The following is a 24,212-nucleotide window of genomic DNA, read 5'->3' on the forward strand; positions in this document are numbered from 1 at the left end:
AGACCCAGATGGTCTCCCAGCTAATTACTATAAAAAGTTAGAACAAGCATTATTTCTTCCCATGAAAGACCTAATGAATAATATTCTGACAAATTGAAAGCTACTGAAAACCTGGAAGGACAGCTTTATTACTCTTATCCCCAAACAGGGAACAGATGCCTCAAACATGGCCAATTACAGACCCATTGCACTGCTAAATAACGATTACAAGATATTTGCAGACATTTTTGCAAATAGATTAAAAATGGTGCTGAAAGAGATAATTCATAAAGATCAAACCGGATTTCTTCCCGGACGATTTATGCAATCCAATATTAGATGTGTGATTAATGTATTAGAATACAGTGGTACCTCGCAAGACGAATGCCTCGCAAGACGAAAAACGCGCAAGATGAAAGAGTTTTCCGTTTTTTTAGTCGTTCCGCAAGACGAATTTCCCTATGGGCTTGCTTCACAAGACGAAACGTCTTGCGAGTTCTTGCGAGTTTGTTTCCTTTTTCTTAAAGCCGCTAAGCCGTTAATAGCCGCTAAGCCGCTAAGCCATTAATAGCCGCTAAGCCGCTAATAGCCGCTAAGCCGCTAATAGCCGTGCTTCGCAAGACAAAAAAACCGCAAGACAAAGAGACTCGCGGAACGGATTAATTTCGTCTTGCGAGGCACCACTGTATTTGGATATTAAAATTGATAAACCAGCAGCTATTATGTTGGTGGACGCTGAAAAGGCTTTTGACAACGTGTCCTGGAAGTTTATGAAAAAAATTAATGGAAGAAATCGGACTGGGAGAAAATATTTGTTAAGGAATAAATGCCATCTATTCGGAACAATATGCAAAATTGATCATCAACGAAAGAATTGCTGAGGAGTGCAAAATAAACAAGGGAACCAGACAGGGCTGCCCACTGTCACCACTGATATTTATCTTGGTGATGGAAGTCTTGAACAATCAGATAAGAAAGGAACAGCTTGTTAAAGGCATCACTCTGGGAAACAAAACATACAAAATTAAAGCTTTTGCGGACGATTTACTTGTTATGACTGAAAACCGTAAAGAAAGTCTGAAAAGAGTGCTGGAATTGATTAAAGAATTTGGAGAAGTGGCAGGCTTTAAGCTGAATGTAACAAAAACAAAAATGCTTGTTAAAAATGTAACCACGGAAGAAAAGGACGACTTAGAAAAAATATTGGGCTTGAAAATCTCCTCAAAAGCAAAATACTTGGGTATTTGGATCACCCCCAAGAACATAAACTTATTTCAGGATAATTACACCAAAACTTGGTTAGAGATTAGAAAAAACTTTGCAACCTGGAGTAAACTAAAATTAACATTTCTGGGTAGGATTTCCATTATAAAGATGAATGTGCTTCCAAAATTAATCTTTTTATTTCAATGATTCCAATACTGGGCGAAGCAGGTTGTCTCAAGATATAGCAAAGAGAAATTTCCAAATTCCTGTGGGAAGGGAAGAAACCTAGGATTAAACACCTGATCTTAATAGACATAAAAAAGAGAGGAGGCTTTTCTCTACCTGACCTAAAACTTTACTACGAGGTAGCCTGTTTCACCTGGCTAAAAGATTGGTGCACGTTGCAAGATCCGGACCTCCTGGACCTGGAAGGTTTTGACAACCGTTGGGGATGGCACGCCTACCTGATATATGGAAAAGCGAAAATCCATAAAAATTTTACCAACCATATAATAAGAAAGTCACTCTTTGCTGTATGGGAAAAATATAAAGACCTGATGGAGCCTAAAGTCCCGTGGTGGACTTCTCCAATAGAAGCCATAGCAGTAAAATGGAAAAATACCCAGGAAAGCTGGCCAACATATAAAACACTTCTAAAAAATGAAGATAACCAAATAAAATTAAAAAACTTTGAGGAAATAAGAGAACACATCTCAAACTGGTTTAAATACCATCAGTTATTTGAAAAATTTAAATCTGACAAACAAAAGGAGTTCTCAACAGAAATTTCCTGATTCGAATCTGATCTTGTAAATTCTAAAAAAATTTAGAAAACTCTTTCCAAAACTTATTGACTCCTCCTTGACTGTACAGTCAAGGAGGAGGAGGAGATAACAGTGGCAATGGTGAGGTGGTCCCAGGATTTTGGCCATTCAATAACCATGGCCCAATGGGAAAATTTATGGAAGATCAATTGGAAATTCACAAATTGTTACACGATTAGAGAGAACTTTCAAAAAATGCAACATCGATGGTATCTAACACCATGGAAACTTTAAAAAATGTATAAAAATGTGTCAAGTAATTGTTGGAGATGCGGGGACTCAGGAACATTCTACCATATGTGGTGGATATGTAGGAAAATACAGGTATTCTGGGAGAGTATCCATGCAGAACTGCAAAAAATGCTAAAGATCTCTTTCAATAAAAAACCAGAGGCCTACCTCCTGGGAATAACAAATTTGGATATTCCACAAAAGAGGAAGGGTATATTTTTATATGTGACGGCGGCAGCAAGAGTTTTGATCGCAGCAAAATGGAAAAGTAATGAAATCCCCTCTATACAAGATTGGATTCAAAAGCTGACAGAATATGCCAAATTAGATGGTTTATCAGAAAAAATAAAGAATAAATCAAAACAGGAATTTGTTTCAAAATGGGAGGTTTTCAAAGAATATCTGAAAAATAAATATAGTAGTTTAAATTCTGTCGCAGCATTCGAGGAACTTCAGTAATACTTGCAAGGTAGATATAAGAAATTAGATTTATTAAGAATAAGTTTAACTATGATAAAAGTGTGTATTGGCAATAAGTAATATGAATTTGAAATATGGAATAGATGGGAGGTTGGGTCTTTAGTGTTAAGACCAATAGATGTTTTATTATTTGCTAAGAAAATTATGTGTTTATGGTTATTCTTGTGTGTAATTTGGTATTTGTGTTCTTTTTCTTTTTTCTTGTTGTATCAATAAACTTAATTTTTTTTTAAAAAGTCTAATTAGATGGCTTCCTGCAGGGTTAGGGTTGGGAATGAGGGATCGCCAAAGAAGAAGCATGTGTAACTCAGGCAAGTGCTTCTCTTTTTTTATGCTTTATTATGCTTAAACACCAACAAAAGAAAAAACCATGCATTGACATCATCTGTTCCACAAAAGACAAAGTTAACAAAAAGCAGGCCAACTAAGTTTGTTCTTGGTATAAGCTTTCGTGTGCATGCACACTTAACAAACTTAATTGGTCTCTAAGGTGCTACTGGACAATTTATTTATTATTTTATATAGTTTAACAAAAAGCAAATTCATATGTTCTTTCCCCCCCCCCCTCAATGATTTTTATTAGTTTTCTTTTCTCAAAACAAGTATCAAATATCATTACTAAACATACCTTTTCCCGCTCTATTGACTTCCCTCAACTACCATTTCTGGTATATTACATCCACTGATACATTCTGCTGTTTGAATGCAATGTACTTCTTGTTCTCTGTAACTAAACTTGTAAATGCTCATTTAAATCCTGCCAGCGAGACCATTTCTTTTTGCTGTTTCTGCAAATATATCGTAAAAGGTTCCCATTCTTTTTCAAAGTCACTATTGCCCCTTTCACGCAACTTGTCCATTAACTTTGCTAACTCTGCATAGTTCGCCAACTTCTCCGGTCTTCCAATTTTGAGCTATTAAAATTCTTGCAGCTGTCGTAGAGTACATGAATAATGTCTTTTTTTCCTTTCGGCAGATCCTGTCCTAAAATACCTAACTGTAGATCTTCTTTCCTCCCCCCCCCCTTCCCATGCCTTATTGTTCATAATTGCATCGGTACATCAAAGACATCTTCATTATTGCCCATCAATCAAACTTGTCGAAAATAAGAATCCAACAAAAGAATGTTTCCACATTGGAAAAGTGACCATGCTCCTTCTAGGACAAGATGGATTCCAAAACCAGTTGAATATGCGGAGTTGTTGGACAATTTTGTCAGGGAAAAATGAAAAATAAACCAAAACGTGTGTTCATTTCTTTTTTTTCTTTTTTTAAAATAATTTTTATTAACAGGCCAATCACATCACATTATCCAAATCACATTAGTTCCAAATTATACAGCCAAATTTTAAATTTTGTTGGGGGTACCCATACATCAAGCTCCGCACAAGTCCAAAACTCCGAACGAGTCCAAACATCACTTATATTACTGCTTTAATTAGACAGTTCTATCCAGTTCAATCCAGACAGTCCTTTATTACTTTCTTTTTCTTCTTCTTGTTATCGTATATTCCTTTCTTTGCGATCTCTGATAATTTTCACAAGCAGATTAGCAGGCATCCTCTGTGTGGGTTTTGTACTCTTCAAAGATCATATCGCACAGGGACAGCCTCTGTTCAACGCTTCCATAAAAAAAAAAATCTTCGGTCTGTCCTTTACTTTTCTCAGGCTTGCTAAATAAATCAAATGAGTCAGGAGGCTCTGTCAGGTCAAGCTTGCGTTCCGACATTCCTTCTCTTTCGAACGATCCTGATTCTCCTCCCCCTGTCCTTCTTTCTCCGGCAAGCCTGTCTTGGCGAGACGCCATTTTTTAACTGCGTCATAAAAATTTTCCTCATTCTCACCGTTCACCAATCCTCTCTCCTGTTATAATCCATCCCACACAGTTCTTAAATTCCTGCTTGTCATTAATAAAAACGCAACGATCTTATTTCTATCTGGGGTGAAGGGTTATTAATATCACATTGTGCAAAGAAAAAAAAAAGTTTTTTCCTCCACCCCCCCTTCATTCCAAACATACAGTCTCCTAGTGATGATTCATCAGAAGATTTACTTGTCCATCCGTCACTCCTGGTCACAGAGATCCACAAATCAGCAGTCTTATCTCTCGAACATTACTTGATGTATGTGCTTCAGCTTCAATCCAAGCATATGTTTCCAATTATAATTCCGAGCTGGAACAAGAGGGAGATAGACTGAAATTGCAGAGTTTTGAGAAACTAAAAAACAAAGTGCGAGATTGGCTTCATTATTATCAGATAATGGAGGCATATAATTCGGACAAGAAAGTTGGTTTCCAAGTGGAAAAATCAAAATTAGAAACAGAACTGTTAGAACCCAAAACTAAGATTTTGTCAAAGATGTATAACTTGCTGTTGAAATGGAATACTCAGGACGAAACGGTGAAATCTGCTATGATTAAATGGGCACAAGATGTTGGACATAACATAATGATGGCTGACTGGGAACAGTTATGGACCACAGGTATGAAGTTTACGGCATGTAATGCCTTAAGAGAGAATATTATGAAAATGGTATACAGGTGGTACATGACCCCAGTCAAGCTTGCAAAAATCTATCATCTGCCTGATAATAAATGTTGGAAATGTAAAGAAACTGAAGGTACATTCTTTCCCCTTTGGTGGACGTGCCCAAGGATTAAGGCTTTCTGGGAGACGATATATAATGAATTGAAAAAGGTATTTAAATATACCTTCTTGAAGAAACCAGAGGCCTTTCTCCTGGGCATAGTCGGCCAATTGGTGCCAAAGAAGGACAGAACTTTTTTATGTATGCCACAACAGCAGTAAGAATACTCATTGCAAAGTATTGGAAGACACAAGATCTACCCACCCTGGAAGAATGGCAGATGAAGGTGATGGACTACATGGAACTGGCGGGAATGACTGGCAGAATCCGAGACCAGGGAGAAGAGTCGGTGGAAGAAGATTGGAATAAATTTAAAGACTATTTACAGAAATATTGTAAAATTAATGAATGTTAGAATTATGTTGGATAAAAATTAAGGGGTTTTCAGCAGTAATATTATAAAGGAATATGAAAAATGGATTATTAATAGGTAAAAATTTAATGTTACAATAGCTTAAGATTAAAGACTAGGATAAACAAAGAGGGTAAGGATTTGCTGAACCAACAAACTGAACTGGAATACAAAAAAGGGAGGTGTGAGGAGGTCCGGGAAATAAGCTAATGAAAAATAAGTAATGGAAAGAATGAGTTGTTTTTAACTATTTTTATTTTGTATTTTCTTACTTTTTTATTTTTATTTTGTAATACTTTGAAAATCTTACTAAATATCTTATAAAAAAAAATATAATTCCGAGCTGAAGCTAACCAGCATGCGCTAATTGGAATCGGCGTCAGGAAGATCTGACTTCACCGAGGGCTCGTGCCAAGTGTTTGGCACCACCATCTCTCGGATCAGGGGGTGCATTGTGAACACCGCTGGCAAGGCAGCTCCCCCCCCCCGTCTCCTGGGGGGGTAGGAAGACTGCATACTTCCCATAGCAACCCCTTAATTACCTCATATGGGTCAGAGAGATGTTATTGTCGGCCATCTTCCAACGCGCCACCTGGTGGCCCCAAAACGTGTGTTCATTTCTAACTGGGAAGTAGTTAAAATATTTCTGAAAAATAATTGTTGCAGTCTAAACTCTGTTGTGACATTCGAATCACATCTGTAATAGTTATTACAGATAATAATAATAATAATAATAATAATAATAATAATAACAACTATGAGATAATAATAGCGACCTCTGCTGCAGAGTATCTGACAAATGATCCCCACTGACAAAGTGTGTATTGCACACGAAAGCTCATACCTTGAAAGCTTATATTTAGTTGATCTTTAAGGTGCCACTGGAATTATTTTAAAATATTTTTTCATTTTTCATCTTGTTATTTATTATATCTATAAAAGTTGGTAGTAAGACTCGAGGACACAGATAATTGAATATTTATTTATACTTTTGGCTTTGATAACAATCTGACAAGTTTTGGCAATCAAACTAATAATGAACATGTGAAATATGGAGTGGATGGGAAGTTATATGTAAAGTAAGAAGATATTTATTTTATTATATTAGATTTTTTTCTTTTAGTTGATTTGCTTTATAATTTTGTATTAATGGGTGATGAAGAATCTTTTCCTTTTCAATTAAGCAAATGTTTTTTTAAAAGAATATAAATCTTAGAAAGATTCCCCCCAAAGCATTTTATTTTAAAAATCCGATTTATTTATTTTTTTAAAATCCGATTAAAAAAATAAAATAAGATCCGATTTAAATAAAATAAACCCAATTTTTTTGATTTTTTTTTAATGATCATTAATGTTTATCCACCCTGATTATACATTTTTATTTGCTGCAAGTTACTTGGAGACCTTCAGGTGACAAACGACTAATAATAATACCTTGAAAAATCAAAGGCACGGGCATAAGAGCGAACGAGGACTCGAACTCGCAGCCCTGAAAAGGAATCCTGACGCTTCTTCAAGCGGCCCCGGCCTCCCTCCGCAGAAGCCACTTTCTGGATTGGCCCGTTATCTAGGGATGTCAAAATAGAGCAGCAAATCACTCTGCGGTAAAGCGCTTGCCCCGCCCTCAATGGGCGGAGCGGCAAGGGAGAGCCGCGGTGACGAAATCATGAGGCTCGCCTTCCCCCCGCCCAGGCTTTTTCCCTTTTGCCCCGCCCTCTATTCGGTTGAGCATGCGCAATCGTCGTCGGGAGCAGCTCCGGCCAGATGCACGCACGCGTAGAGGCCGACATGCGCAGGAGCAGCGGGACGCATGCGTGAATGGGCGGCCCGCTTCTCTCCCAGCAGCCGGGCGATTCAACACTCCGCGCATGCGCATCGCCTACCGGCTTGCCAGCCTCCAATACAGTGCTTCGGCGAGAGGCACGCACGCGCAGAGGCAGACGTGCGCATGCGTGAAGGGCCTGCCCGCCGTTTCCCTTCCTTTCGCCCAGTAGCCGGGCGATCCAGCTGTCAGCGCATGCGCAACGCCTACCGGCTGGCCAGCCTCCGCCTGAGGAGACGCTCTGACGCCGCTCCTGAGGCGAAGCTGAGGCGGCGGCGACGACGGGCTGGAGGAGGAGCCTCCTCCGCCGGGCAAGTTCTTCGCGGGCACTGCCATGCTTCTCCCGTCACAGCTGGGAGGCCGGGCCTGAGGAGCAGCAGCCGAGGCCGCCCTCAGTGAGCAGGCCCGCCGCCGCCATGGCCCAGGTCGAGAAGATGGAGTTGGACCTGGAGCTGCCGCCGGCCGGGAGTGAGGGGGGCGGCCTGAGGCGCTTCAATAGTGCCCCACTCATCCACGGGCTCAGGTGAGGCACGGGCCCTCCCGCTGCTCGGGGATTACAACTCCCATCATCCCTACCGCACGGGACCGGTGGTCAGGGATGATGGGAATCGTAGTTCTCGAACAGCTGGAGGGCCGAGGTTGCGTTTAGTTCAACCGGTATCCCAAGAAATGGGGCACTGAGCCAGGAAGGCAGGGGGCGCCTTCTCCTCTTGCGCCTGGCCATTCGCAGGAGGAGGAATAATAATAATGATGATAATAATAATAAAAAAAAAATGTATCCCGCCCTCCCTGGCCGAGGCCGGGCTCAGAGTGTCTAACATCATAAAAACAACACAATGTGCATAAAAACACATCAATCTTAAATCTAAAATCTTAAAATTAATTCAGACAAGTTAAAATTTGGGCAGGTGGTGATTATCAGGTTGGAATTGAGAGTGGTTAATACTTGCCAAGACCAACTGTTTCCACTGTTTAAAATAATAGTTATTATTTCAAAAAGGGCATTGGGGTAGGTAGGAACAGAAAGGAGGCATCCCCCACCCCGAGGTGCTGTCACCCTTTTGGCCCTCCAGCTTCTTTGGGACTGCAATTCCCATCATCCCTGACCGCTGGTCCTGTGAGCTAGGGGTAATGGGAGTTGTAGTCCCAAAGACGGCTGGAGGGCCAAGTTTGGCCATGCCTTCTCGAAATGAATGGGCGCACAGAGACTCGAGCAGACCAAGATCCCTCGTGTGCGACGAAGCCGAACTTGGGGTTGGTGTGGGTATTATGAGACGTATAGGATGCCCAACTACTGTGCTTACAGACCCAGAGCAGAAATGTGAATATTGTTTATAGGCACCTTGCTTGTATATATCCCGTATCTTTCGCTCTATAGGACACACTTTTTCCCCTCCAAAAATTGAGGGGAAATGTGTGTGCGTCCTATGGAGCGAATGCAGGCTCCTTGGCTTCAGCGATAGCAATGCTAAGCCTTCGAAGTGCAGAGGGAGCGTTCCCTCCACGCTCCGGAGGCTTCGCGTTGCTTTCGCTGAAGCCTGGAGAGCGAGAGGCGTTGGTGGGCACCGACCCATCTCGCTCTCCAGGCTTCAGGGATAGCCGCCTGAAGGCCTTCGGAGCGCAGCGCAAGTTCCCGCTGCGTTCTGGAGGCTTCAGGTTCCTTTCGCCGCTGAAGCCAGGAGAGTCTTGCTCTCCCGGCTTCAGCAAAAGGAACCCGAAGCCTGAGGAGCGCAGTGGGAACTTGCGCTGCGCTCGGAAGGCTTCAGGGATAGCCGTACGCAGTCCCTTTGGCAGGGAGAGGCTGCGCGGGGCTAAAGAGGAAGCCAAAACCGAGCGGGATCTATTCCACTCGCTGTCTTGGCTTATGCCATAGCTGCGCGCAACCCCTCCGGCAGGGATAGGCTGCTCAGGGCTTTGGCTTATTTAGCCCCGTGCAGCCTCTCCTGGCTGGAGAGGTTGCACGCAGCTAAAGAGGAAGCCAAGACACCGCTGTCTTGGCTTGTGCCATAGCCGCATGCAACCCCTCCGGCAGGGAGATGTTGCGCGCAGCCTGTACACTGCTCTTTGGGGCTGGGGGGGAAATACGATTTCCCCCCTTGATTTCCCCCTCTAAAAACTAGGTGCCCCCTATGGTCCGGTGCGCCTTATGGAGCAAAAAATACGGTATATATGCGATGGAAGGCTTAAAAATGGTTTTTGCGCCTGGTGAGCTGGGTGTTCCCCTGGAGGAAAAGCAGGGTGGATTTGATTTAAATCAAATCAATTTAAATCACGATTAAAATCACTGGTCAGTAAGGCTTGATTTAAATCCTCTTTTTTTTTTTTTACAAAAATGTTCAACCTTGCTAAAATCTTCTTCATATTGACAACCTGAGGAAGGTTTCGTTTTTGGAAGAATAAATTTTCAGAATAGTTTTTACAGTTACATCAAAAATGACTGATTTGGTTATACTATTAGAAATACATACAGATAATTGTGAAATTATTGTTTCTATTTGGACACTGTACTTGATTGGAAGGAGAAAAATAATCATTTCCTTCATAACAATTTAAACAATTTATTTCACTAAAACAATAACATGATAAACATGATGGGCCATGCCTGGTTTAAAGCATACAGTTAAAACACAAATAAAGGCTCTGGAGAGCACATTGGAATGTTGTTCTACTTTACGCTACCTAAGGTCACAGGGAACTGGTATCCTATAGACCAGCGATGGCCAAACTCGGCCCTCCAGCTGTTTTGGCACTACAACTCCCATCATCCCTAGCTAACAGGACCAGTGGTCAGGGATGACAGGAGTTGTAGTCCTAAAACAGCTGGAGGGCCGAGTTTGGCCACCACTGCTATAGACGTCTGTTACAATGGGCAATTAACCTGTTGATATCAGTGGGGCTCCTGTTTTGTTGGCATCTGTCTGTCTTGGGAGACAATAGAGGACTGGGCCTGTTGAATGGCCTCATTCGTAATAATTTCAAACGGAGGGCTTCTTGTTTCACAGCTCATACTCTTAGCCAACATAATGCTATTCCACTAGTAATTAATAATGCTAATAATTTATTATTTATACCCCGCCCATCTGGCTGGGCTTCCCCAGCCACTCTGGGTGTCTTCCAACCGAATACCGTATTTTTCGCTCTATAGGACGCACTTTTTCTCCTTCAAAAATGAAGGGGAAATGTGTGTGCGTCCTGTGGAGCGAAGACGCTGGTAGGAGCCTCTATAGCAGCGCGTCACCTCCCCAGCAGGGAGAGTGCGCGCGGGGCTAAAGCAGCCTCCCGCGACCCTCTCCCAGCTGGGGAGGTGACACGCAGCTATGGCAGGAGCCTCTATAGCAGCGCGTCACCTCCCCAGCAGGGAGAGCGCGCGCGGGGCTAAAGCAGCCTCCCGCGACCCTCTCCCAGCTGGGGAGGTGACACGCAGCTATGGCAGGAGCCTCTATAGCAGCGCGTCACCTCCCCAGCAGGGAGAGCGCGCGCGGGGCTAAAGCAGCCTCCCGCGACCCTCTCCCAGCTGGGGAGGTGACACGCAGCTATGGCAGGAGCCTCTATAGCAGCGCGTCACCTCCCCAGCAGGGAGAGCGCGCGCGGGGCTAAAGCAGCCTCCCGCGACCCTCTCCCAGCTGGGGAGGTGACACGCAGCTATGGCAGGAGCCTCTATAGCAGCACGTCACCTCCCCAGCCGGGAGAGCGCGCGCGGGGCTAAAGCAGCCTCCCGCGACCCTCTCCCAGCTGGAGAGGTGACCCGCAGCTATGGCAGGAGCCTCTATAGCCGCGCGTCACCTCCCCAGCCAGGAGAGGGTCGCAGGTGCTTCTTTAGCCCCGCGCACGTTCTCCCGGCTGGAGAGGTGACGCCTGGCTATGGCAGGAGCCTGTCCGCTGCGCCTTTCCGCTGCTCCCTGACCTGCTCTTTGGGGCTGGTGGTGGGCTTCCCCCCGCCAGCCCCAAAGAGCAGGTGGAAAGGAACCTGAAGCCTGGAGAGCGAGAGGGGTCAGTGCACACCGACCCCTCTCGCTCTCCAGGCTTCCAAGGTCCCTCCAGGCTTCCAAGGTCCAAGGCCTGAACGCACCTTAAACGACACCTTGTTTTAGAGTGGGAAAACAAGAGGGGAAAGTTCTCCCCCTCTCTGTGCAGCGCCTCCTGCCGCTTCACTGAAGGGGCGCTGGGCAGAGAGGGGGAGATTTTTTTCCCCTTGTTCTCCCCCCTCTAAAACAAAGTGCGTCCTATTGTCCGGTGCGTCCAATGGTGCGAAAAATACGGTATTAAAAACACAAGACAGCATCAAGCATTAAAAAACTTCCCTAAACAGTGCTGCCTTCAGATGTCTTTTAAAAGTCAGATAGTTGTTTATTTCTTTCAGGGAGGGCGTTCCACAGGACGGGAGCCACTAGCGAGACGGCCCTCTGCCTGGTTCCCTGTAACCTCATTTCTCGCAGGGAGGGATCCGCCAGAAGGCCCTCGGCGCTGGACCTCAGTGTCCGGGTGGAACGGTGGGCTGGAGACGCTCCTTTGGGTATACAGGATCGAGGCTGTTTAGGGCTTTCAAGGTCAGCACCGGCACTTTGGATTGTGCCTGGAAACGTCCTGGGAGCCAATGCATATCTCTCAGGACCATTGTTATATGGTCTTGGTAAGGTTTTATTTTACAGAAAGGTTCAACCTCGCTAGCATCCTAATCATACTGACACACAGAAGAAGGTTTCATTTTGGGAACAATAAAATCCTTTATTTACACAAAGGTTCAGCCTTGCTGGCATCCCCTTAACACACTTGTGCCTGGAAACGTCCTGGGAGCTAATGCAGGTTTCTCAGGACCGGTGTTGTATGGTCTTGGTGGCCGCTCCCAGTCCCCAATCTGGCTGCTGCATTCTGGATTAATTACAGTTTCCAGGTAACCTTCAAAGGCATCCCCACATAGAGCGCATGGCAGCAGTGTGGCCAGGATCCAAAGTGCTACAGGTGGTATTGTGCTAGCTGTGCATGGGAGCTACATATTTGTATAGAGCTAGCAATATGCGTGGCACATTTCAGAACAAACCAAGCAGCCTCTTCCAAAGTTGATAGCCGACATTTGGATGGGAGAGAAGAGGGTGGGAAGGGAAGAGTAGTCAATCAGGAATTTAGAATCGTATGTAAGACAGCTGCATAACGTAATAGATGCTTTCACTTCTTTCAGTGACAATTCCCAGGTCTTTCAGCCTCAAGCCTTGCGCACCCGCTGGAACAGCACAACGGTTGTGAACCGGCACAGGATGGTAAGCACTGGTGAGGTACAAAGCGCATTCGAACCCCAGGGGTTTGTGGAAGAGGGAGGCTGTGTGGGAGCCTGACAGACAGGCGGCGAAGGCCCTGTTGCATTTCCATCAAAGCTGAATTGGTGGTTGTGCTGTCAGCCCTTCACTCTAATATTATTTCATGCATATCAGTTGATATCTTGACCCTCCTCCATGAAAATAGCTGTTTACTTGGCCGTTTTCCAATGTCGTGAAGGCTGAAATTTCAATTCAGTGGAGCAGGGTCAAGATATTAACTGATATGCATGAAATGTCAGAGGTAGCTATATAATCCCTAGTGTAGTAACATAAGACCTTTGGAGCAGGCATTTTTTTAAAAAAAGTTTTTTATGAACCGCCCTAATTAGAGAACCACTTTTTGAGGTGGCAAAAGTGATGTCTTCATCGCCAGTTGCAGTTTCCAGCTCCTGCCAGCCAACTCCATCAGGAGGAGGCCATAAGGCATCATCTTCTTTCGTGATTTCACCATCATCAATTATCCTCTTTATTTGTTCAAATTTTATTCATTTTCAATTACAACCTTTCAATTAATGACAAATCAAATCAAACAAATCCAGATTACAGTAATAGCAGTGCACCAATTATATATTCCAGTTGTAAAAAACAATAAAAAATTGGGACTTCCCGTGTTCCAGATGTCTGGAGATAACCGTCCTCATTCACATATCTGCATTTCCGGCTATTGTTCAAATTCAATACTAATATTATCCACCCTCATTCTGAATCTGATCAGTCGTCGTTTCTGTGGCTCACATCTTCTGTAGCAAAGCTTTTATGCATATGTATTATGCATATTGTATTTTTTCTGTGATGTTAACCGCTCTGAGCCTGGCTCCAGCCGGGGAGGGCAGGGTACAAATAATTTATTATTATTATTATTATTATTATTATTATTATTATTATTTTGTTAACACACAGGAGGCATGTTTTCCCCCTCCCCATCTTATTCTCTGTCCAATTATTTGGGTGTTCAGTCCTCTTCTCTCTCCTTTGTTCATCAAGTTCTCATTAAAGGCACTGGGCTTCATTCCAAAAATAAGAGTTTTTAAATGGCAAGTCAACAACTTCTCTCTGGTGTCTCCTAATGAGCTGGTGTCCGTGTATGTCTGTATATACAGTGGTACCCCGCAAGACGAACGCCTCGCGAGACGAAAAACTCGCAAAACGAAAGGTTTTTTCATTTTCGAGTTGCCTCGCAAGACAAATTTCCCTATGGGCTTGCTTCGCAAAACGAAGCTTGCCCCGGGGACAGCGGGTCTTCTCTTTTGAAGCAAGGGGCGGCGGGGAGATCGCTTCACCCCACCGCCCCTTGCTTCAAAAGAGGTCCGGGGGCAGCGGGAAGCGCTGCCCCCGGACCTCTTTTGAAGCAAGCTGCTGCGCTTCTCCCCGCAGCCGCTTGCTTCAAAAGAGGTCCGGGGGCAGCCCGGACCTCTTTTGAAGCAAGTGGCTGCAGGGAGATCGCTTCTCTCCGCAGCCGCTTGCTTCAAAAGAGATCCCGGACCTCTTTTGAAGCAAGCGGTTGCGGGGAGATCGCTTCTCTCCGCAGCCGCTTGCTTCAAAAGAGGTCGCGGACTTCTTTTGAAGCAAGCGGCTGCGGGGAGATCGCTTCTCTCCGCAGCCGCTTGCTTCAAAAGAGGTCGTGGACCTCTTTTGAAGCAAGCGGTTGCGGGGAGATCGCTTCTCTCCGCAGCCGCTTGCTTCAAAAGAGGTTTGCCCCAAAGCTGTTGAGCTTCTTTTAGGATTGAAGTTGTTGACCATGCAGTAAACTTTGTTTCCTCTTTCCATGACTTTTTGCAAGATGAGGAACTTGCAATTTTCTGTCTTGCAAAGAGGCAAGCTGGGAGCATTTTCAATGGCAGGAATAAATTCAGCTAATTTTGCCCCAAGATTGAATTAGCTTTAGTATCAATCTCTACATGGTGGGCTAAAGTGTCAATCATCTCCACCAGATAAACAGATGAACAGTGAGAAGAATACGTTTTGCAGCTGAAATTCCACATATAAATAATGCTTCAACTCTTCTTAGCCACCAATGAAGGTGTTTTCAGGTTCTATCATTGTTAAAATATTTAGAGTACTGTATTTTTCGCTCGATAAGATGCACTTTCTTCCTCCTAAAAAGTAAGGGGAAATGTCTGCGTCTTATTGAGCGAATGTGTGGGCCCTGGAGCCGGCTGGCCCAAGTGCAGGGGCGAAAATCAGATCGTGTGTCACAGAGGAGGGAAGGCTGCAGAGAGGAGGCTGCTGGGGTTCCTGTATCGGGCATACTTTGGTGTGTGTGTGGAGGCGTGTGAGTCGTGTTGCTGCACAGGAGAGCGCATGGTTAAAGGGGGCGCTTGAGTGTCCTTGTGTGTGGAGCCTCTCAATCTGTACGGCATCCCAAGGCTACCGTCTGTTCATCAGCCCTGTTCCCCTTGCCTAATTATTGTAGCGCCTTCCTAAGGATTCAGTTGCGACTCCTATTTTGTTTTGCGCTCCCCGCTGCGTATGGTTTTAACTGGGTGATTAAAGTCATCTGCTGCTCTCCTCTTTTTGTTCTTGTCCCTTTCTGGCAGGGAGCGCACAGCCGCAGTGAACTCCTTTCCTGCCCTCTGCCTCAGGGTCTTACTGCCCACCCTCTTTTGTTTTTGGTTGATGTGTTTGCTCGGATTGGGCCAGCAATGGCCCATTCCCTTTGCTGAGCGTGTCTGCTTGCTGTGAGGTGACGCAGCTAGGAAGGAATTACCGTATTTTTCGCTCTATAACACGCAGATTTTTTCTCCTGAAAAGGAAGGGGAAATGTCTGTGCGTGTTATGGAGCGAATGTGTGGTCCCTGGAGCCGAAAAATGAGGCAAAAATCAAATCGGGCTTCACAATTGCTGAACGGAACAAAGAGCAGGGAAAGCCCCTCCCCTCCAGGCAAGAAGAGGAAGTGGCAGCTTTCCTGCATTCTGCTTCAGGGTCTTACTGCCCTCCCGCTCTGTTTCGTTGCTGTGTTTGCTGAAACGGAACAAAGAGCAGGGAAAGCCCCTCCCCTCCAGGCAAGTAGAGAGGAAAGCAGAGCGTCCCTCTAATTCCTCTCTGTGCTCCGGAGGGAACAATGTTTGTGAAGGGAGAGAGATTACAGGTTCAGTTTAAAATTCTGATTTGACTTCCTGCTTTTTGTTTTTGGGGACACACAGCATTCAAATATGCTTTCTTCCATTTAAAAGGATGAAGTCCTTAAACAGTGTTTTGCCTGTAAATTCATGCGATCTGGAAGATTACAGTGTTGTGTACCTCTTAAGGGATGGCAAAGCTTAGGTTTCGCTGCTAAATAGTTCTTAATGCAGTTAAAATGCTTTCTTCTGTCAAGGCAATTAAAAAAAATAAATATCAGGCAGCCGGAAAACATGCAGATGGGAGGGAGGGAGAGAGAGAGAGAGCGCTGGCTGGCTTGGGTGGGTGGGTGGGGGGGAACTTTTGCCTTCCTTTCCTCACGTTATAGCCCTCTCCTGCATTCTTAGCCTTCTGTGTTTTTCCTTCCCTCCCCACTTAAAATGTGGTTACAAAGCATGGATCCACATAGATCCTCAGGATCTTTGCATTGGGTCACCCCAAATTCACCATCAGAGCACACAGCATGTCCATGGCTACAGCCTGCCCCCCCCAAATCACGCACCCACTGTTGCCTGGGGCTGCAATGGTGCAAAAAAGTGGTACAAAGCATGGATCCACAGGGATTCTCAGGATTTTTGCATTGGGTCACCCCAAATTCACCATCAGATCACATGTCTGTGGCCACAGCATGAAGCACAAAAATGATACGTCCACTGTTTCATTCAGAATATTTTTTCCCTTGTTTTCCTCCTCTAAAAACGATGTGCGTGTTATGGTCAGGTGCGTGTTATAGAGCGAAAAATACGGTAGCAGGCAGACACGATCCTTTCCCCTTCCGTTGCTCAGCACAGGCTGCGGCAGCGTCACCTCACAGCAAGCAGACACGCTAAGCAAGGAGACTGGTAGCAGACAAATGCAACAAAGAGCAGGGAAGTCCCTGCTAATTCCTTCCTAGTCACCCTGCGCGCAGGCTCCAGCCCACCCGGCTCAGGTTCCGTCAGCTAGAAGCGCAACCGACAGCTGCTGCCGCCGCCTCCTCTCCGTGCTCCAGTGCTTCTGCTGCTGCGTCCAGGGAAGCATTCTAGGGAAGCGCAGGCAGCCAGAAAACATGCAGGTGGGAGATAGAGAGAGGGGGCTAGCTTGGGGGGGGGGACTTTTGCTTTCCTTTCCTCCCTCCCGTTAAACCCGTCTCCTGCATTCTTAGCCAGCTCCTTCTCCACACACCCCTCTCGTGCTCCTTGTCCCTTCTGTGTTTTTCCTTCCCTCCCCACTTAAAATGTGGTTACAAAGCACGGATCCACATGGATCCTCAGGATCTTTGCATTGGGTCACCCCAAATTCACCATCAGATCACATAGCATGTCCATTGCTACAGCCTGCACCAAAAAAATCATGCACCCACTGTTGCCTGGGGCCACAATGGTTCAAAAACGTGGTTACAAAGCACGGATCCACATGGATCCTCAGGATCTTTGCATTGGGTCACCCCAAATTCACCATCAGATCACATAGCATGTCCATGGGTACAGCCTGTACCAAACAAATCACGCACCCACTGTTGCCTGGGGCCGCAGTGGCGCAAAAATGTGGTTACAAAGCACAGATCCACATGGATTCTCAGGATTTTTGCATTGGGCTACCCCAAACTCACCGTCAAATCACATGTCTGTGGCCATAGCATGAAGCACAAAAATCATACATCCACTGTTTCATTCAGAATATTTTTTCCCCCTTGTTTTCCTCCTCTAAAAACTATGTGCGTGTTATGGTCAGGTGCGTGTTATAAAGCGAAAAATATGGCAATATTACCTTCCTTTGCAACAGATTTATATGATGCAGTTTGATCGCATCTGCATGAGAGAAACTGTCATTCCTCTTTCCTTTTAAGAAGAATGAATATTCTTTCAATGCCATAAAAATAAGGAGTTTTCAGGGCCACATGCCTTGGAGCAGAGGCTGAGTGGTAGTGTATTTTTCCTACATTAAAATGGGTGGAATGCATATCTACCATAATCTATAGTCCTGGGGAGGTTACAGCTGTGGAAATATTAGTGTTCTTCAGGGTGGATTTGATTTAAATCAAATCAATTTAAATCACGATTTAAAGCACTAGTCCTTAACACTTGATTTAAATCCTTTTTTACAGAAAGGTTCAACCTTGTTGGCATCCCCTTCATAAAAACAGAACACTGAAGGTACACTTTAACAGGGTGGATTTGATTTAAATCAAATCAATTTAAATCACTAGTCAGTAAGACTTGATTTAAATCCTTTATTTACAGAAAGGCTCAACCTTGCTGGCATCCTCTTCATATTGAAAACCAGAGGAAGGTTTCATTTTTGGAAGAATAAATTTTCAAAGTAGTCTTTACCATAACATCAAAAATTATTGATTTGATTCTACTATCAGAAACACATAGATCATTATGAAATTATTGTTCCTGTTTGGACAACTTTTCTGCAGTACTTGATTGGAAGGAGAAAAATCATCATTTCCTTCACCACAATTTCTCCAAAACAATAACATGGTAGCATATGGATCCATGTTTGTTAACTGATGTGGTTAAACTATTAGAAATGCATTGAAAGATAATTATGAAATTATTGTGAGGTTTATTCTGTGTCCAGGGCAGCTGTTTATCAGCTCCATCTGGTACGCAGGCTGAGACCCTACCTGTCCGCGGACTGTCTCGCCAGAGTGGTGCATGCTCTGGTTATCTCTCGCTTGGACTACTGCAATGCACTCTATGTGGGGCTACCTTTGAAGGTGACCCGGAAAATACAATTACCGTATTTTTCGCACTATAGGACGCACTTTTCCCCCTCCAAAAATGAAGGGGAAATGTGTGTGCGTCCTATGGTGCGAATGCAGGCTTTTGCTGAAGCCTGGAGAGCGAGAGGGGTCCGTGCGCACCGACCCCTCTCGCTCTCCAGGCTTCAGGAAGCTATCCCAAGTCTTGCAAGCCCGGCGGGATGTCCCGCGGGCTCGCAAGGCTTGCGGGCAGCAGCCTGCACCCAAAAGCTGGGGACAGCGGGGAGGCGCAGAGCCGCCACCCCGCTATTCCCCGACCTGATATGGAGGCTGGCGGGGGGAGAAGCAAGCCTGCTTCTCCCCACCCCCACCATCCCCACAACCTCCAGATCAGGTCGGGGAATAGTGGGATGGCAGCGCTCCGCCACCCCGCTATTCCCCGACCTGATCTGGAGGCTGGCGGGGGGAGAAGCAAGCCTGCTTCTCCCCACCCCCACCATCCCCACAATCTCCAGATCAGGTCGGGGAAAAGCGGGATGGCGGCGCTCCGCCATCCCGCTATTCCCCGACCTGATCTGGAGGCTGGGGGAGGGAGAAGCAAGCCTGCTTCTCCCCCCACCCAGCCCCACAACCTCCAGATCAGGTCGGGGAAAAGCGGGATGGCGGCGCTCCGCCATCCCACTATTCCCCGACCTGATCTGGAGGCTGGAGGAGGGAGAAGCAAGCCTGCTTCTCCCCCCCACCAGCCCCACAACCTCCAGGCTTCAGGAGAGCCCCACTGCCAGCCCCACAAGCTCGGGGGACAGCGGGAGAGGCGCAGCGCGCCCTTCCCGCCGTCCCCCGACTTGTCTAGAAGGCTGGCGGGGGGAGAAGCCTGCTCCTCCCCGTCGCCAGCCCCACAAACTCGGGGGACAGCGGGTGAGGCGCAGCGCGCCTTTACCGCTGTCCCCCGACTTGTCTAGAAGGCTGGCGGGGGGAGAAGCCTGCTCCTCCCCGTCGCCAGCCCCGCAAACTCGGGGGACAGCGGCAGGGGGCAGTGCACCATTCCCGCTGTCCCCCGACTTGGTTAGAAGGCTGGCCCAGCCCTGCAAACTCGGGGGACAGCGGGAGAGGTGCAGCGCGCCATCCCGCTGTCTCCCGACATGGTTTGGAGGCTGGCGGAAGGCTTCCTCCTCCCCCAGCCCCGCAAGTTCCCAGAGCGATGCCAAAGCTGCGCGCAGCTTCGGCATGGCTCTGGGTCCCGTTCTGGGGGAGGGGGAAGCTCGGGCTTCCCCGCCCCAGCCCCGCGCCTGGGGGGGATAAATTTTTTTTGCCTTTATTTCCCCCCCCCCCCCAAATCTAGGTGCGTCCTATGGACCGGTGCGTCCAATAGTCCGAAAAATACGGTAATCCAGAATGTGCTAGCTAGACTGGTGACTGGGAGCGGCCGCCGCAGGTAGGGTCTCAGCCTGTGTAGCAGATGGAGCTGATAAACAGCTGCCCTGGACACAGAATTGATTTACACCTCCATGGACAGCTGTGAGTCCAGAATGACTACCAGGCTGCGTACCTGGTCCTTCAGGGGCACAGTTACCCCATTCAGGACCATGGAGTCCTCCACACCCGCCCTTTCCCCCCAAAACAGTACTTCTGTCTTGTCAGGATTCAACCTCAATCTGTTAGCCACCATCCATCCTCCAACCGCCTCCAGGCACTCACACAGGACCTTCACCGCCTTCACTGGTTCCAATTTGAAAGAGAGGTAGAGCTGGGTATCATCCGCATACTGATGAACACCCAGCCCAAACCACCTGATGATCTCTCCCAGCGGCTTCATGTAGATGTTGAAAAGAAGAAGAGTTTGGATTTGATATCCCGCCTTTCACTCCCCTTCAGGAGTCTCAAAGCGGCTAACATTCTCCTTTCCCTTCCTCCCCCACAACAAACACTCTGTGAGGTGAGTGGGGCTGAGAGACTTCACAGAAGTGTGACTGGCCCAAGGTCACCCAGCAGCTGCATGTGGAGGAGCGGAGACACGAACCCGGTTTCCCAGATTACGTGACTACCGCTCTTAACCACTACACCACACTGGCATGGGGGAGAGGACAAAACCCTGAGGCACCCCACAAGTGAGAGCCCAGGGGTCTGAACACTCATCCCCCACCACCACTTTCGGAACACGGCCACGGAGGAAGGAGCGGAACCACTGTATGACAGTGCCCCCAGCTCCCAGCCCCTCTAGATGGTCCAGAAGGATGTTATGGTCGATGGTATCAAACGCCGCTGAGAGATCCAGCAGAACTAGGAAATAGCTCTCACCTTTGTCCCTAGCCCGCCGGAGATCATCAACCAGTGCGACCAAGGTAGTTTCAGCCCCATGATGAGGCCTGAATCCCGTCTGGAAGGGATCCAAATGGTCCACTTCTTCCAGACGTGCCTGGAGTTGTTCAGCAACCACTCGCTCAATCACCTTGCCCAAGAATGGAAGATTTGAGACTGGGCACACAAAAACTTTAAACAAATCCTTATTTCCTGATGAATAGCCTTTGAACTATAATGTCACTTAAATAGAAAATCTTGACAAAGATTTTTCCTCCGAAAGCGTTTTATTTTCAAAATCCGATTTACCGTATACCATGTATAAGACACCCCCTATTTTGGGGGACTCCAAATTAAGCAAACACCCCTCAGCACTACCCGTGTAGAAGATGAGCCCCAATTTTAAACCTATCTTTTTTGTAAAAAACCCTAGTCTTATACATGGAAAAATATGGTAAATCCAAAAAATCCGATTTAAATATTTTAAAAATCCTATTTAAATTTTTTAAAATTGATTTTTTTTATTTTAAAAAAAATCATTTATTTTAATCCACCCTGGCATTCTTACTATACAGTTCTGTGGGCAGTTTTTATTAGCGGCTCATCTTCCCTTCTTTACAAAGTGGCATGCCAGGTTCTTGAGTGAGTGTTGGCTTTCAGCCCAACCAAAGCAAGGTAACTTCTGAAAGGTCTGTGTCTTCCTTCTCTCCCACAGCTGATCTCTTCCTCTACAATTTGTATTCCCAGCAGCCGACTCCATCAGATCAGGAGGGTAAGCAACATTTCACTTCTACAGGCGCTGTCATCGAAGTACAAACATATATAAAGGTTCTTTGGAATTGGTCTCAATAATATCTCGGTTATTCGAAGAAATAATAATAATAATAATAATAATTTATTATTTATACCCCGCCCATCTGGCTCTGGGCGGCTTCCAAAAGAATATTAAAATACTATAATACATCAAACATTAAAAGCTTCCCGAAACAGGGCTGCCTTCAGATGTCTTCTAAAAGCCTGGTAGCTGTTGTTCTCTTTGACATCTGGTGGGAGGGTGTTCCACAGGGAAGGCGCCACTACCGAGAAGGCCCTCTGCCTGGTTCCCTGTAACTTGGCTTCTCGCAGTGAGGGAACCGCCAGAAGGCCCTCGGTGCTGGACCTCAGTGTCCGGGTAGAACGATAGAGGTGGAGACGCTCCTTCAGATATACTGGACCAAGGCCGTTTAGGGCTTTAAAGGTCAGCACCAACACTTTGAATTGTGCTCGGAAACGTACTGGGAGCCAATGTAGGTCTTTCAAGACCGGTGTTATGTGGTCGCTGCTGCCGCTCCCAGTCACCAGTCTAGCTGCCGCGTTCTGGATTAGTTGTAGTTTCCGGGTCACCTTCAAAGGTAGCCCCACGTAGAGTGCATTGCAGTAATCCAAGCGGGAGATAACAAGAGCATGCACCACTCTGGCAAGGTAGTCCGCAGTCAGATAGGGTCTCAGCCTGCGTACCAGATGGAGCTGGTAAACAGCTGCCCTGGACACAGATTTGACCTGTGCCTCCATGGACAGCTGTGAGTCCAAAATGACTCCCAGGCTGCGCACCTGGTCCTTCAGGGGCACAGTTACCCCATTCAGGACCAGGGAATCCTCCACACCTGCCCGCCTCCTGTCCCCCCAAAATAGTACTTCTGTCTTGTCGGGATTCAACCTCAATCTGTTAGCCGCCATCCAACCTCCAACCGCCTCCAGGCACTCACACAGGACCTTCACTGCCTTCACTGGTTCTGATTTGAAAGAGAGGTAGAGCTGGGTATCATCCGCATACTGATGAACACCCAGCCCAAATCCCCAGATGATCTCTCCCAGCGGCTTCATGTAGATGTTGAAAAGCATGGTGGAGAGGACAGAACCCTGAGGCACCCCACAAGTGAGGGCCCAGGGGTCTGAACACTCATCCCCCCCACCACTTTCTGAACACGGCCCAGGAGGAAGGAGCGGAACCACTGTATAACAGTGCCCCCAGCTCCCAGCCCCTCTAGATGGTCCAGAAGGATGTTATGGTCGATGGTATCAAACGCCGCTGAGAGATCCAGCAGAACTAGGAAACAGCTCTCACCTTTGTCCCTAGCCCGCTGGAGATCATCAACCAGTGTGACCAAGGCAATTTCAGTCCCATGATGAGGCCTGAATCCCGACTGGAAGGGATCCAAATGGTCCGCTTCTTCCAGGCGTGCCTGGAGTTGTTCAGCAACCACTCGCTCAATCACCTTGCCCAAGAATGGAAGATTTGAGACTGGGCGATAGTTGGCTATCGTGGCCACATCTAAAGATGGTTTTTTAAGAAGCGGTTTAATAACCGCCTCTTTCAGCGAGTCTGGGAAGGCTCCCTCACGGAGGGAAGCATTCACCACCCCACGAAGCCCATCGCCCAGTCCTTCCCGGCTAGCTTTTATAAGCCAGGATGGGCAAGGATCAAGGAGACAGGTGGTTGGTTTCACTCGTCCAAGCAGCCTGTCCACATCCTCGGGGGTAACAGATTGGAATTGATCCCACACAACTTGACTAGACAGGACTCTAGCACTCTCCCACCCCGGCCCTGCTCCCACGGTGGAGTCTATCTCTTCTCGAATCTGAGCGACTTTATCTGCAAAAAACTTTGCAAAGTCATTGCAGGAGATCATGTGGCCTGTACTGGGCCCCGATGGAGCAGGTGGTTTCGCTAAATTGCGAACCACCTGAAAGAGTCTCCTGCTGCTGTTTTCCGCAGATGCAATAGAGGTGGTGAAGAAAGTCTTCTTCGCCGTCGCTATCGCCACTTGGTAGGCTCGACATTGTCCGGTCAGATTCAGAATGGGTTATCCGTCACCGGCGCTCTAGCCGTCTCAACGATTGTTTCATTGCCCTCAGATCCGTGGAAAACCACGGGGCTGTCCGGGCTCCATGCAATTGGAGAGGGCGCTTTGGAGCCAAACAGTCAATAGCCCTGGTTAACTCCACATTCCAGCGGGCCACCAGGGAATCAGCTGAAAGGCCATCAACATGGGATAAAACATCCCCTACCACTCTGGAAACCATTTGGATCCATTAAGTGGCGGTGGCGGACCATCTGAATCGGTCCCACCTCCCTGCAGAGGGGAAGGGTGGCGGAGAAGTCCAGTTGCACCAGGAAGTGATCTGACCATGGCACTTCTTTGGTTTCGCTTTTACTTAGTGTCAGATCACCAACATCCATAGAGGTGAATGTCAGTATCTCAGCTC

At 46.7% G+C, this 24,212-nt stretch overlaps 1 protein-coding gene and 2 long non-coding RNA genes across 3 annotated transcripts in view; 2 read left to right on the plus strand and 1 right to left on the minus strand.

The window, feature by feature from the left end:
* Positions 1-24,212, plus strand: part of LOC309523341 — a 708,831-nt gene that overhangs the window by 225,934 nt on the left and 458,685 nt on the right. The window lies entirely within an intron of this gene.
* The window catches only part of LOC309523349, a 521,358-nt gene that overhangs the window by 220,846 nt on the left and 276,300 nt on the right, over positions 1-24,212 (minus strand). The gene's annotated exons all lie outside the window — the stretch shown is intronic.
* The window catches only part of LOC309523314 (PABIR family member 2-like), a 38,483-nt gene continuing 22,065 nt past the window's right edge, over positions 7,795-24,212 (plus strand). The window contains 3 exon segments of the mRNA XM_082207115.1: positions 7,795-8,066; positions 12,720-12,798; positions 21,682-21,738. Of these exon segments, the coding sequence (XP_082063241.1) occupies positions 7,960-8,066; positions 12,720-12,798; positions 21,682-21,738 (243 nt within the window). The 5' untranslated portion in view covers positions 7,795-7,959.

The sequence above is a fragment of the Podarcis vaucheri genome, assembly GCF_965113315.1.
Source record: "Podarcis vaucheri genome assembly, chromosome: W".
Classification (NCBI taxonomy): domain Eukaryota; kingdom Metazoa; phylum Chordata; class Lepidosauria; order Squamata; family Lacertidae; genus Podarcis; species Podarcis vaucheri.